Here is a 13,664-nt window from a genome sequence, read left to right on the forward strand (position 1 = left end):
AGGGAAAGACTCTGAAGACACAAAAACAAGAGGCAGTAAAAGAAAAAAATCGATACATTTGACTATTTAAAAAGAAAAAGTAAATTGTGGTATGATAAAAACCACCATCAATAAAATCAAAAGACGGTTAACTTGGAGAAAATATTGGCAAGATAACACAGATAAAGCATTAATATTTCCTAATATATTACAAACTCTAAAAAATAGGCAAAAGACACGAACAGGTAATTCACTGTACATGTGTGTGTGTGTATGTGTGTGTGTGATGTGTGTGTGTGTGTGTGTGTGTGTGTAATGAAAACTGCACATACAAGAGAAATGCAGATTACAACTACAGTGAAATACCACTCTTACATATCAGATTGGCAAAAACTAAAAAGTGTGATATCACACTCTATGTGGTAATATCTCATGAAGTTAAATATGCAGTTACTTATCCTCTGACCCAGAATCTCACTTCTAGGAATTTACCATGAAGATACATTGCCAACAGTACAAAAATACGTGTGAACAAGGATATACATTATACATACCGTCATTTTTGGAAACTACCTAAATGCACATAGGAGAGTGCTTGAATAAACTATGCTCCATCCACACAATGCGACACTACGCAGCAGCTTTAGAAAAGAACAAAGAATAGCTCTATGAATGTCTAAACAGTGTTTTCAGGTTATATTAAGTGAAAAAAACCCAAACGACAATAGAATACAAAACGGTAACTTTCTTTAAAGAAGCAAGAGAGATGAGAAAATATGCAAGTATCTATGCATTTGTTCGGAAAGAAACACAGGAAGAATAAACCAGAAAGTAGTGAGATTAGTTGAATTGTTAATTATAGAAAAGAGTTTGATGGGGAGACTTAGATAGAAGGGATAAGTGGGGGCAAATGTGACACTTCTCAGAGTTTACTTTTCTGTACAGTTCTGTTTTTAATAAATTTATTTAATTTATTTTTGGCTGTGTTGGGTCTTCCTTGCTGCGTGCAGGCTTTTCTGTAGTTGCGGCAAGCACGGGATACTTTTTGTTGCGGTGCGTGGTCATCTCATTGTGGTGGCCTCTCTTGTTGTGGAGCCCTGGCTCTAGGCACACGGGCTTCAGTAGTTGTGGCGCGCAGGCTCAGTAGCTGTGGCTCGCAGGCTCTAGAGCGCAGGCTCAGTAGTTGTGGGGCACAGGCTTAGTTGTTCCACGGCATGTGGGATCTTTGCAGACCAGGGATTGAACCCGTGTCCCCTGCATTGGCAGGCAGATTCTTTTTCTTTTAAAGATTTTTGATGTGGACCATTTTCAAAGTCTTCATTGAATTTGTTACAATATTGCTTCTGTTTTATGTTTTGGTTTTTTTGGCCGTGAGGCATGTGGGATCTTAGCTACCCGACCAGGGATTGAACCTGCACCGCCTGCATTGGAAAGCGAAGACTTAACCACTGGACTGCCAGGGAAGTCCCGGCAGGCGGATTCTTAACCACTCTGCCATTGGGAAGTCCCTCTGTACAGTTTTGACTCTTGGAACCAAGTTAAAGAATAAAGAAATAAGGAGGGAGGGGAGCACGACCCTATAATGGAATACAGAAGTACAATTAAACCTCACCTTATTTCAGAAGACTAACATAATCACACTCAGGTAAGAGAGAAAAAGAACAAACCCTAAAAACTTTAAAACACAATATTTGACTATATAGCCTTAGGCTAAGGACAAAAAAAACTATAGATAAATCTTGAACCCTAGTTAGTAAGTTTGTTTTTCACAGTAGCATGGGTCAGCAATTCTGAAACCACTTTTTGCATGTTAGAGTATTGAGCAAATAAGTCAATATATTTGAGATGATGGGAGCCAGACCTCATTATTGGAGAAGGAAGTTACAAATATAAAAAGGGGGAGAATAAAGTGGACCTAGTGCTGTTGGATTGGAACTGGGAGTTTTCAATGAATTCATGGTTTTTAAGATGGGTGGATGGATGGATAGATGGAAAGAAGGAAGGAAACACACATACTTTATTGTTCTTTCCTAACACCCAGATTTGTTTTTTAAATACCATTCTGCAGTAAAAGGAACCAGAGCTCCTTGGGGAAAAGGCCAGTTCCAGGGGCTGGTTCTGAGAAAGTTCATGATGGTTGTGGAACCTCTTCTTATGCCAAAAAAGTAAGAAAATGCTGAAAGGTGACAGACACTTGTCAGTGGGAGACAGACACCAGCTTGAAGGAGCCTCTACTTGCCAAATCTGGCATAATATGAGCATCAGAATAAATAATGATAGGAAATTAAATATTCTGTTGGATAAATAAGGCTCCACAAATCCATTCTGCTGTAAAGAAAGGAAGAAAGAAAAGTAAGTGCGGAGAAAAGAAAAAGCTCTTCCTTATAGTAGCATCCCAACAAGTACACATGGAAGAAATGATGGCATCAGAAAAACCACTCTTTGGCAACCATCAAATAAATAATTGATTCAAGTAAAATCCTCCACAGATGCTAACACTAGTAGATTAAATTTCATGAGGAACATGATATGTATTTTATCTCCCCAGAAGTACTTAATTAACTACAGTGGAAAAACAATAACTTTACAGTGGAAAAGCTAGCACACACCACCCTACCCAAGTGGCTCAAAGTTAACTCACCAATACTGGGATGAGGCAACACTGTGTGCTTCCTGATAACCATGCACTGAGAAGGATACACTCTCACTAATGTGTGTTTCTGCCCAAATGCTAATTTAAGTCTAATCATGAGATTTCAGATCATCTAAATTGAAGGACAGGGACTTTCCTCGTGGTCCAGTGGCTAAGACTCCATGCTCCCAATGCAGTGGGCGCGGGTTCAATCCCTGGTTGGGGAACTAGATCCCCCATGCCACAACTAAGAAGTCCACATGCTGCAACTAAAAAAAAAGATCCCACGTGCCGCAACTAAGGCCCGGCACAGCCAAAATAAATAAATACATAAATATTAAACAATAAATAAATACATAAATAAATTGAAGGACATTACATAAAATAACTGCCTCCACTCTTCAATAAATGGCTAGGTCATGAAAGACAAAATGAAGGACAGAACCAGATTAAAGAGACTAAGGAGACATGGCAACTAAATGCAACACATGATCCTGGATTAGATCCTCAACCAGAAGGCAGATTGTGTGTTACTGTGAAGGGCCTTGTTGGGACAATGGATGGAACTTGACCAAATTCCGTAGATTAGATCATGGGTTGGCAAACAATGGCCTGCTGCCAGTTTTTGTACCACCTAAGCACGCAGGATTTTTTTTTTTACATTTTTAAATGGTTGGAAAAAATTTTTAGACAGTAAAATCTATATGACATCTTGGGAAAGGCAAAACTATAGAGACAGTAAAAAGATCAGTGGCTGCTAGGGGTGAGGGTTTAAGGAAAAGAAGGATGAATAGGTGGAGCACAGGGGATTTTTTACGGCAGTGAAACTATTTTATGTGATACTGTAGTGGTGGATAGGTGTCATTATACATTTGTCAAAAAACCCATGAAACTGTACAATACAAAGAGAGAATCCTACTATTAAAACTATGGACTTTAGTTAATAACAATGTATTAATATACAATTATATGAATTATAGCAAATGTACCACACTAATATAAGATGTTAATTATAGGGAAACTGGGATGGGGTGGGCGTTGAGGGAGTATATGGGAACCCTGTACATTCTGCTCGGGTTTTCCTTTTCTGGTTTTTTTGGGGGCGTTTGTTTGTTTGTTTGTTTTGGCCGCACTGCACGGCATGTGCGATCTTAGTTCCCCAACAGGACTCGAACCATGGCCCCCTGCAGTGGAAGCATGGAGTCCTAACCGCTGGACCGCCAGGGAATTCCCTGCTCAGTTTTTCTATAAACCTAAAGCCACTCAAAAAAGGAAGTCTATTAATTAAAATAAATTCTGTATTGTGACACATGAGCATTATATGAAATTCAAATTTCTGTGTCTTTAAAGTTTTGTTGAAACGCAGCCAGATTTATTTATTTACATATTGTCTACAGTTGCTTTTTTGCTCAGACAGCAGGGTTGAATAGTTGCAACAGAAACCATAGGGCTAACAAAAGACTAAAATATTTACTATCTGGCCTTTACGGAAAAAGTTTGCTGACCCCTGGATTAGATAGCCGTGTTGTATCAATGGTAAGTTCCTGATTTTGATCATTGTACTCTGATTTTGTAAAACAATACCCTTAATTTTTAGGAAAGACACACTGAAGTATATAGGGATAAAGAGACATTATGGCTGCAACTTACTCTCACATAGTTCAGAAAAAAGAATTATGGACAGGCAGACAGATATGGAGCAGCCTATTTGGTAAAAAGTTAACAGTTGGGAAATTGGGGTGCTGGGTGAAGGGCATGTAGGAATTCTTTATACTATATCCTTGCAAGTTTTCTGTAAGTCTGATATTATTTCAAAGAAAAAGGTTAAAAACAAAATGAAAAACAAAATATCAGTCTTAGAACCAACCAGGCCTTGACTTGAATTCCTGATTTGCTGACTCAGTGGCCTATTTATAGAAGTGGTTTTGCCTTTCCAAGCCTGTGTCCTCATCTGACTTGTAAAGCTTAGATGAGATAATGTGTAAAGTGCAGAAAATCGGCATTGATTCCAGGTGACCGAGTTGAAACATCTACAGTGCCTTCAGGAAAATGATTCCCAGATGTCTGCTTGGAGACAGACATGGTCAAGATGAGCCAGTGTCCATCTTCTGACATGGCAGCTGCATTTCAAAACAGAAGGCCCTCTGTTGGGGTAAATGAGCCATGGTGATGGCTCCATTGGTGGAGCCCCTCCACACCCAGTTGAAGATGATGGACTCTGAGAAGTGGGTTGAGAAGATCCTGTGATCTGGGGACTCCTAGTGGAGGGGTTAGACATGATCTGAGTTCCCATTTTTGGTGGCAAGTTTAACTATGCTGAGGATCTAGGGTCAGGACTGTCTTGCAGACTTGGCCTCGGAGGTAGCTGTGGGTGCCATAGTTCAGTCTACACAAGTTTAGCTGTCCATCTGTGAATTCTGTAACAGCACTGGTCTAAGGTAGGAGGTGATGCTCAGACATCCAGTATTTATGGTGCAGTGTCAGGGGTAAGAAACAGTGGTTTGTGTTCATCTTGAATAATACAGACCAACATCAACAAATGCTTGATGTACTAGAAAGGTGTCTCATTCTGGAAGCTGAACCCACAGGACTCCCTCCCTGTGAGCAGTTAAATGATTTAGCAGTAGTGTAGATGCTGTTCTGTGTGATGTTGGAAATGGGGAAGATTAGATGAAAATCTATGAATGATTGGTATGCTAGGAGATATGGAAATCTAACAGAGCATCTGACCCACAGACATCCTTCAGCAGAAATACAGGTGGGGCCTCTGCTTCTGGGGAACACCCAGGGGAAGGTGGTGATGGCTCTACTCTTGAGCAGTCCAAATTCCCACTTCGCCTCTGACTGAAATGCGCATCCTCTTATACAGAAAACACAAAGGAATATGATCTAAAGCTTACTTATTTGACAGCATTCCAAAAAGGTGGATTGATGACAGGTCATTGTAGTTTTAAGTGTCCAATCCAGAAGATAATGGAAGACTGTATTAGTAAAACTGTTGTGCCGCTGTGTATAAGTGACCAAAAGAATTTGTAAGCAATAACCTAAATAATGTGTTATTTTTAAAAAGCCAGATGGCTAGTTCAACCATCGGTTTATAGCTTTGCTGAGTGGGTTCAGAGACCCTAGAACTGGAAGTGAGGATTCTGCAACCCAGTTGTGTTCATCTAAAAGCTTTTTAGTCCAGGTTCAGATCACGTTAGTGCATGTGTAGGTAAGAGAGCTGGGGGAAGTGGGCGAGAGGTACAGAGAAGAGGCATTACCTCTAGAATTTGTGAAGGGTCCCGAAACATACACTTGCCTCCACTGTTCTCCCCATCTGCTCTCTGACCATCCTTTTTATCTCCAAGAAGAGGAAATTGAAGGCCTTCTGGGATCTACACAACAAAGAGCAAGCGATACATTTAAGCCCCTACCCTGTGTCAAAGCATCTTGTGTATTCCTTCACGCTCCAATCTTTCGGAGAGCGAGACCATTTCCTAGGTGACTGAAGAGGGGGAGAGACATGCCCCTTACTCAGTGTTAGCACATATCAACAACGGGGTTTGAATCCAGATCTGTCCCATTTCCTGTCTGAGTCATCTCCACCGCAATGTTTCTCAAGTTCCTCGGGAACCTTTCCTTTCCTGCCAGGAGCAATCTCGGCTTTGTCCCCGACATGGCTAGCTCTCCGTTCAGAAGTCACTGGTCAGGGTCCAGCACCTTCCACCCCAGACAGACCACAGCCCCATGCATGGCAGAGCCCTCCCACCCTCCTTGCTCCAGTCTACGTGTTCTTGGGAGCAGAAAACACTACTCATTTTCTTTCAAAAAACAATCCTGTTCATTCTTGAATAGAAGGCAACTGTTTAAAAAATTGATTGTACTGTTACAGTAAGACTCTTTAAAAAATAAAATATCTTTATATTTTAGCTTGTTAACTTTTTAAAAACTGATGCCCAAATATAATAATTGGTGTTCACAATCTAATACATTTGAAAGAAATAGTTTTTGAAATGAAGTTTAACACAGTTTCCTTTGAACTACACAGAAGTAAATACAGTTATGAATAGTGAGAGTTCATCTTCCAGTAAAGGTTTTCAGAATCAGAAATAAGTTGTTAGCCATCAGTGTGTGACTGCTTGGGTCCTGTTCTCCTTCCACCTCATCCCTACCCCCCGTATTGGGTCTTTTTTTTCACATAGAAAACATGGAGGGGTGGGGGATTCTCTGAGAATGTCTTTCTGAAGCCTTGGGAGAGGGAGAGTCTGAACTGAGAAGACTGGGGGGAGAAGACAGGGCACAGCACAGGCACCAGCGTGAGTTGATGAAGCTGCTCAGGGCTCCCAGGGTGGAGACCCCCAAGGATGCTGGCAGCCTTCTGCATGCCATCTCCCCAGCTCGGAGGGAGCCTGTGCATGGACAGTAACTGGACACAGCCTGCCACCTCGCACAAGCCTCATGCTCTGCCAGGGAATGAGTGTGAGGGACAGGCATCGCCATTCATGCGTTACAGGAGGATTCATTCGTACAGCGAGCCTGCTAAAGCTCGGACAGTGGGCTGCTCTTGCGTTGCAGATCTGCGATCTCTCAGAAAGGAGGGGTTTGTTCAGCTAGTGAGCTGTAGGTTAAAGAAAAGTTGGATTTTAATAAATCTTTTCTTTAATAGCATTTTTCCTGATTTTAAAATGAATGTACTCCAAGTATAGAAATAGTGGAAAATTCAGAAAAGTATAAAAAAAAATAAACACTTGAAATCTTACCACCCAGAGATTACTTAGAACAGCATAATGAAGAAATTTAAATCATCATATAATTCTGCTTCCACTTTCTGGAGATAACCACTGTTAATAGGTGTCCTGTGTTCTTCTATATATGCATGTAGGAATACATAGCTTACATAGATGGGATCATACCATGATGCTGTTTTTAATCCTTTTTTATTATCAACATAATAAAAATGTGTCCATAACTAAATATCTACATTATTTTAAGAGTTCCAAAATAAGCAGTTTTTCCAGTCATCAGGAACTTTTTTTGTAAAATATATCGTGTGTGTGTGTGTAGTATTTTTTAAGGGGAAAAAGTATAGAGGAACATACATTTCTAATGAGAAGGACTTCTTTGGGTGACTTTTCTGCTTTGTACTTTGCTGTATTTTTCCAATAATTACACTCCTTAACGTAACCACAGCTAATATTTTGGTATATTTCCTAACAATTTTTAAACGTATATTTTAAAGCATCATTGGAGTCATGCTGTATATAGGATTTTCTACCCTCTTTAAGTCATCTAGTGGTGTTCAATGGACATTTGCCTGTATCACTGATGGCTATATAATGTTTTTTCATGTGGGGATACTATGATTTTTTTTCTTTCCTCTGTCATGGACAGTTAGTATTATTTATGATTCTTTTCACTGTGTAATGCTGTGATGAGTAGTTGTGTCCCTGAATTATTTTGTTTCCCTGTCTGAATACTCCTTAGAATTCAATCTTAGGAGTGTAGTCACTGAGTCAGAAGGTGTAAAACGTTTAAGGCTCCCATTGCATATGAACAGACTGACTTTAAGAGTTTCTGCTCATTAATTACTTATCAAATAAGGTCTTGCTCATTGGTTATAATAAAATGTGTGCTGAAGTTAACTGTTATTATCTTATTTTTAAAGTGGATCTTTCAGTCCTATTCATTGAAATATTTACAGATATTACATTTAAACATAAAAACCATGCTTCTTTCCCCCAAATTTTTGAAAAGTATTTTAAAATTAAAGGTAAGCAGTCATCTTAAAGAAAGTTTAAAAAAATAAAGAAAAAATCATCCTAATGTAGCCACAGTTATTGTTTTGTCAAATCTCCTTCCTCCCTTTTTCTGTGAATTTTACACATTTGGGATAAAAGTATATGTAGGTTTCATATCCTGCTTTTTAAATTGAACATTCTATTGAAAGCATTTCTTCCGTGTTGCTACGTCGTCTTCATAACTACCATTTTTAATGGTTACAAATTATTCCACTGACCTCATGTAATGTAATTTATGTAACCATTTCCCTACTGAACTCTTATGTAATTTCCAATTTTTTACTTTTATAACACAGTGGTGAATGTGGGCTGTTTCCTTAAGTTTGAATCCTCAAAGTGGATTGACTGGGTCTGGATTTAAACTTTTGTTCATTCAGAATTTTCCCTAACTCATAGTGGCCTGTCTTCTTGGTTAGTGTTTTTAAAAAATAAGTTTATTTATTTATTTATTTATTTTTGGGCTGCATTGGGTCTTTCTTGCTGTGCGCGGGCTTTCTCTAGTTGCGGCGAGCAGGGGCTACTCTTCCTTACAGTGCACGGGCTTCTTATTGTGGTGGCTTCTCTTGTTGCGGAGCACGGTCTCTAGGCGCACGGGCTTCAGTAGTTGTGGCACGTGGGCTCAGTAGTTGTGGCTCGCGGGCTCTAGAGCGCAGGCTCAGTGGTTGTGGCACACAGGCTTAGTTGCTCCACGGCATGTGGGATATACCCAGACCAGGGCTCGAACCTGTGTGCCCTGCATTGGCAGGCGGCTTCTTAACCAATGCGCCTCCAGGGAAGTCCCTTGGTTAGTTTTGATTATTGAAACTTAATTCCAACAACGACGTGAAACTCAGGACGTTCCGGTTGGCAGGGAACCCAGTAGGAACTGTGATGTCCTTAGTAACAAAGTGGTCAGGACGCTGTCCTGTTTGCCAAGTGAGCCTTGGGAGCTCTGGATGTTTCAGACCAAAGGGAAGTGTACAAAAACAGAGCACTTTCCTCACGTGCCCTGTTGGTATACAGTGCATGCCCTCTGCTGCCACTCACAGAAACCATTTATTAAGCAGCCTTTGCCAACAAGGAGAAAAAGCACAGAGGCAGGGAGGTAGTCATTATGTAACCCCCTCCATTTTTTTTTTCTTCTTTTTTTCCCTCCTTTTTCTATTTCCTTTTGTGAGAATGACATCAACTCGGGATGGAAATGCATTTATGGTGTCTCCTTTCTGCTAAAGTAACCTAGAGACTTCATCTTCAGAGATGCAAAATTGAGATTTTGCAAACGTTCATAAATACTTCTTTGTTGACTGTGAGCCGTGTGGTTTGGCCCCCAGAATTATCTTAGCACAAATAAATCTGGCAGCCTCAAACTAAGCATTACACCACCCCCAGTCCCCCGCCCCCCCCATTGTCTCCCTCCTCGCAGAATTTCCTCTTGGCCTTCAGCAGCACAAGCTCAGTCTTCTCATCATTATGCCCTGTTAACTGCTGCCAAAGCTCCAGCAGTTTAGTGCATATGTTCCCTTCATCATTTCTCTTTGTTCTAGAAAAGGCTGTGTTTGGTTTCTGAACCTCCCCGCCTCCCCTCGCCTAATTCCACCATCACCACCGCTTCCTATAGACATGACCTTCTACTGTCTACATGTTCGTTTACAGAACATCCTAGATTTCTGCCGTGGAGAGAGCCTTCGCAATCTGCTCACACGTGCAAAATCATCCCCCGCACCCCTTCCCACAGAAAAATTTGTTAGGTGTCCTCGCCCCAGGGCTCATGCCGTAGGAGCCCAGGTGAAGGGCTGCTGGGTCTCTGTGGTAAGCAAGAGGCTCCTAGGAGACAATGTTACCTCCCTGCGTGGATAAAGATTCCTTCTTAGGGTTTTCTGCCGCTCCAACGCAAGAAAAGGACGCTTTATTCTTGGAGCCCAACAGTGTATAGGCAGAGTCGATCTCAATGGGTTATTCATGGTGTCCAAGAGAAATACTTCTGGAGCTGTATTTCATGTGAGATGGAAGTGGGCTTGGCACCCAGACAGGGGGGCTGGCTGCTCGCTGGGAATGCCCCGTGGCTGTCGGACCAGCCCGGCCCCTGCCTGATGTGGCCAGGCTCTTCTTAGCAAGTCAAGGGGGCTTCTGGCTCCTCCCCACCGGGCCTGCCTGCGCCCTGCGAGGCTCTGCCAGCCCGCATGCATGCGCAGAGACCCCCTGGTTGTTTCGGCCTTTAAGTATTTTCTGTCTCTTACCATGTGTAAAGTTCCACCCCGTTCCCCGAGCCGGGGGGAGAGGATGAAGGGCTATCAGAGCGTGGTCTCTCTCCTCAGCCCGGGGGTGCTGTGGAAACCCTGGAATCGTTCGTGGAAAGTTTGTTCATACAAAATACCACCTCGCTCTCATTCCTGCCCTTGCCACTTCCCTCCCCCAGGAAAGTATTTCAAAGAGGCCTCTGCAGCAGCACTGACCGTGGACAAACCTGATGTTTTGCTTTGTCTGATAAATCCGGCGGTGAACTATGCCTGCTCAGTACCTGGTCAGCAACTCCTGGGAAGGCACAGGAAAACCTTCCTAACGTGGATTTAAATATGTAGAATGGAACTGGGAGGAAATTCTCAGAGTGAGGGATTTTTTTCCCTCTCCTGTTCTGGGGGAAAAAAGAGAGAAAAGAAAAAAAAGTTAATGTCGACTCATTTGGTGGAGATATAGTGCACTTTTCTAACTATCCCCCAAAGGGAAGTTTGTATTCTTTTAAATAAAACCATTTTAAAAGCAGAACTCAAGCCTAAAAGGATCCAAGGTTCTCCTGAGTTCTCAGAAGGTGTAGATTTATTTACTATAGTTAAAGCATAATTAGTTCTCAGGGGATGGTGTGTGTTTTAAACAGCTTTATTGCCACCATATTAGTTTTCTGAATAATCAGAAACTTCTGTTATGATTATGTTCTAGTGTTCAGACAGAAACGCACTGTAAGTAGAAACAAATGTCAGGAATTGCTAGTTGTCATTCGAAGAAGGGACACCACATCAGCGGGGGAAGAAAGAATTTGATAGGATATTCCAAGGAAATGTAGTCTAACAATGTCTTGAATAAACCTAATGACAGCTTGGGCAGGTACACGTGCACACACACTGCCCCCCCAACCATCTTTTTTGATATTAAATGGCGTTTTCTTTGTCCCTTTTCCATCATTCTCACTACAGAGGCTGGGAATGCGGTCAGTATCCCTTGAAACCCGTAAGATGGCCCTTCCTTACTAACACATTCACAAATGAGTGCAAACAGTGTCCCCCACTTTCAGCTCTCGGTTCTCATGTCGTGTCCCTGTTCTGGCTGACTGGTCTTTCCCACCATTTGCAGGTTGATGTTTGAGATGCCACAGGAAATGGGTTTAATCGCCATCGCAGTCCACCAAACGCAGGGCAAAGGTCAGTCATCTTTTGTTACTGTTTCTGTGGTCTTTGTTTTCTAAAATCTGTGACTCTCCTGGCCAGAGAGCCAATTGATTGCATGTGCTGATCATCGACATGACTCGAGTCAGAAGTTGTTTTCACACACCCCTGAAGTGGAGAAGAGGGCGGAAAATCAGTTAGAAGATTGAACCTTAGCACAATCGAAGCATATTCTCTTAAACTGAGATGTTTATTAATTAATTGACGTCCGCTTGTGATGTTCGTTTACTACCTACGTCTTGTAAATTCTTCTTTCTGACCCATTCTAGGCATTGCAGTGTGTGAATAATAACTATGTTATAGAGACGTTTATTTTCCTGAAGGTTCTCTGTGAGGTGCCTTCTGTGTCTATACCGAGTGTCACATGGAGGGGTCTTTCATCTGCCAGCTGGCACTGGAATTTGCACGGAGTGGGCACTCGATCAACGATCAATGTGTATTCACAGAATGATCACAAAGAAGCCAAGGGCTGCCCAGAGCTTCCAACACCTGCTGACTCTCAGAGGCGAGAGCCCACATCCTCCCAGAATCCATCTGGGGTCCAGCCGCAAGCAGATTCGTGCTCAGTGGTCATACGGGGAGGGATTGGCCCCTGTCTCTCCCCACCCCCAGCTGGCAGCAGGCCGACCCAAACGTCCTTTTAACTCTCAGAGGCTCTTACGCCTTTCTCAGAAGAAGCAATGAAATAAGAAATCCATCTCGTTTTGATTATGTTATTTTCTTGACCTCTATTTCTTAAGAAAAATAGCTCAGAGAGTTAATATCAGGGATCATTTTTCAAATTCAGCTTCCTTTAAAAAAAAAAAAACACAACAGCAAGATATAATTCACATACCATACAGTCCCCCAATTTAAAGTGTACTATTCTGTGGTTTTTCATGTATTCACAGCATTATGGGACCATCACAGTAGGGATCACTTCTAGCAAATGGCTTCCAGGACCTCTCCTGGACCAGTATAGATTCGGTCCGGTTTCTCCACTGTCTCTGTTTTCACCTGAGCATTGCCGTATGGTGAGAATTAAACTGAGAGTGATGTTCAGACACCGTGTAAGACTTTATCATCACAGTATAGATGATACGCTCACAGAGGGAGGACATTATGCTAATTATTGGAAACTTGTTCGGCAACAGAGCTTCAGATTTTAAAAAGCCGCTCTGTTGTTGAGTTAACCCCAGAATAACCAAGCATGTTCATCAGTCATTCAGGTGGGACAGGTCTTCAGTGTGTGGCTCTGAGGCCTCATCAGTTTTTCTGGCATTATGTGCATCTGGGTCTGTTCATGGTGCAGAATGGCCGGTTTCCCGATGGCGCTTGTGTTCCAGGGCGGGGAAGGAATGCTTGGCTGAGCCCCGTGGGATGCGCTCTCTCTACCCTGCTTGTCTCCATCCCACTGAGATCCCAGCTGGGACAGAGGATTCCGTTTGTCCAGCATCTGATGTCTCTGGCTGTCGTGGAGGCGGTAAGGTCCATTCCTGGGTACCAGGTATGTGCAGTTCATCACCGTCACATCCCCACCATGCATGCACATCTCAGTTCAGGTGTGTTTGTAGTACGCGTCTGAATGACTCCTCCGTGTGGAGCCTCAGCCTGCTTTTGCAAAGCTGGCAGCAGAGTGCTCTTGGAGGTTTAAAAGCACCATCAGGTTTATAGCTGCTTCAGGCTTGCTGTGATTATTTTCCAGAATTCCCTTTCTGTCCTTTTGTCAGATTTGTCAAATGTCCTAGTAAGGGCAAGCCTCTTATTCCTTTCTGCCTCCCTCCCTCCCCCCCTCCCTCCCTCTCTCTCTCTTTCCTTCCTTCCTTCCTTCCTTCCTTCCTTCCTTCCTTCCTTCCTTCCCTCCCTCCCTCCCTCCCT

General features: G+C 42.4%; 1 protein-coding gene across 1 annotated transcript in view; it reads left to right on the forward strand.

Annotated features, from left to right (window-relative positions):
- The window catches only part of HLCS (holocarboxylase synthetase), a 194,478-nt gene that overhangs the window by 170,118 nt on the left and 10,696 nt on the right, over positions 1–13,664 (forward strand). The window contains exons 6-7 of the mRNA XM_007470506.1: positions 11,716–11,783; positions 13,133–13,293. Of these exons, the coding sequence (XP_007470568.1) occupies positions 11,716–11,783; positions 13,133–13,293 (229 nt within the window). The remainder of the gene's footprint in view (positions 1–11,715; positions 11,784–13,132; positions 13,294–13,664) is intronic.

The sequence above is a fragment of the Lipotes vexillifer genome, unplaced genomic scaffold (genome assembly GCF_000442215.2).
Source record: "Lipotes vexillifer unplaced genomic scaffold, Lipotes_vexillifer_v1.1 scaffold402, whole genome shotgun sequence".
Lineage (NCBI taxonomy): Eukaryota > Metazoa > Chordata > Mammalia > Artiodactyla > Lipotidae > Lipotes > Lipotes vexillifer.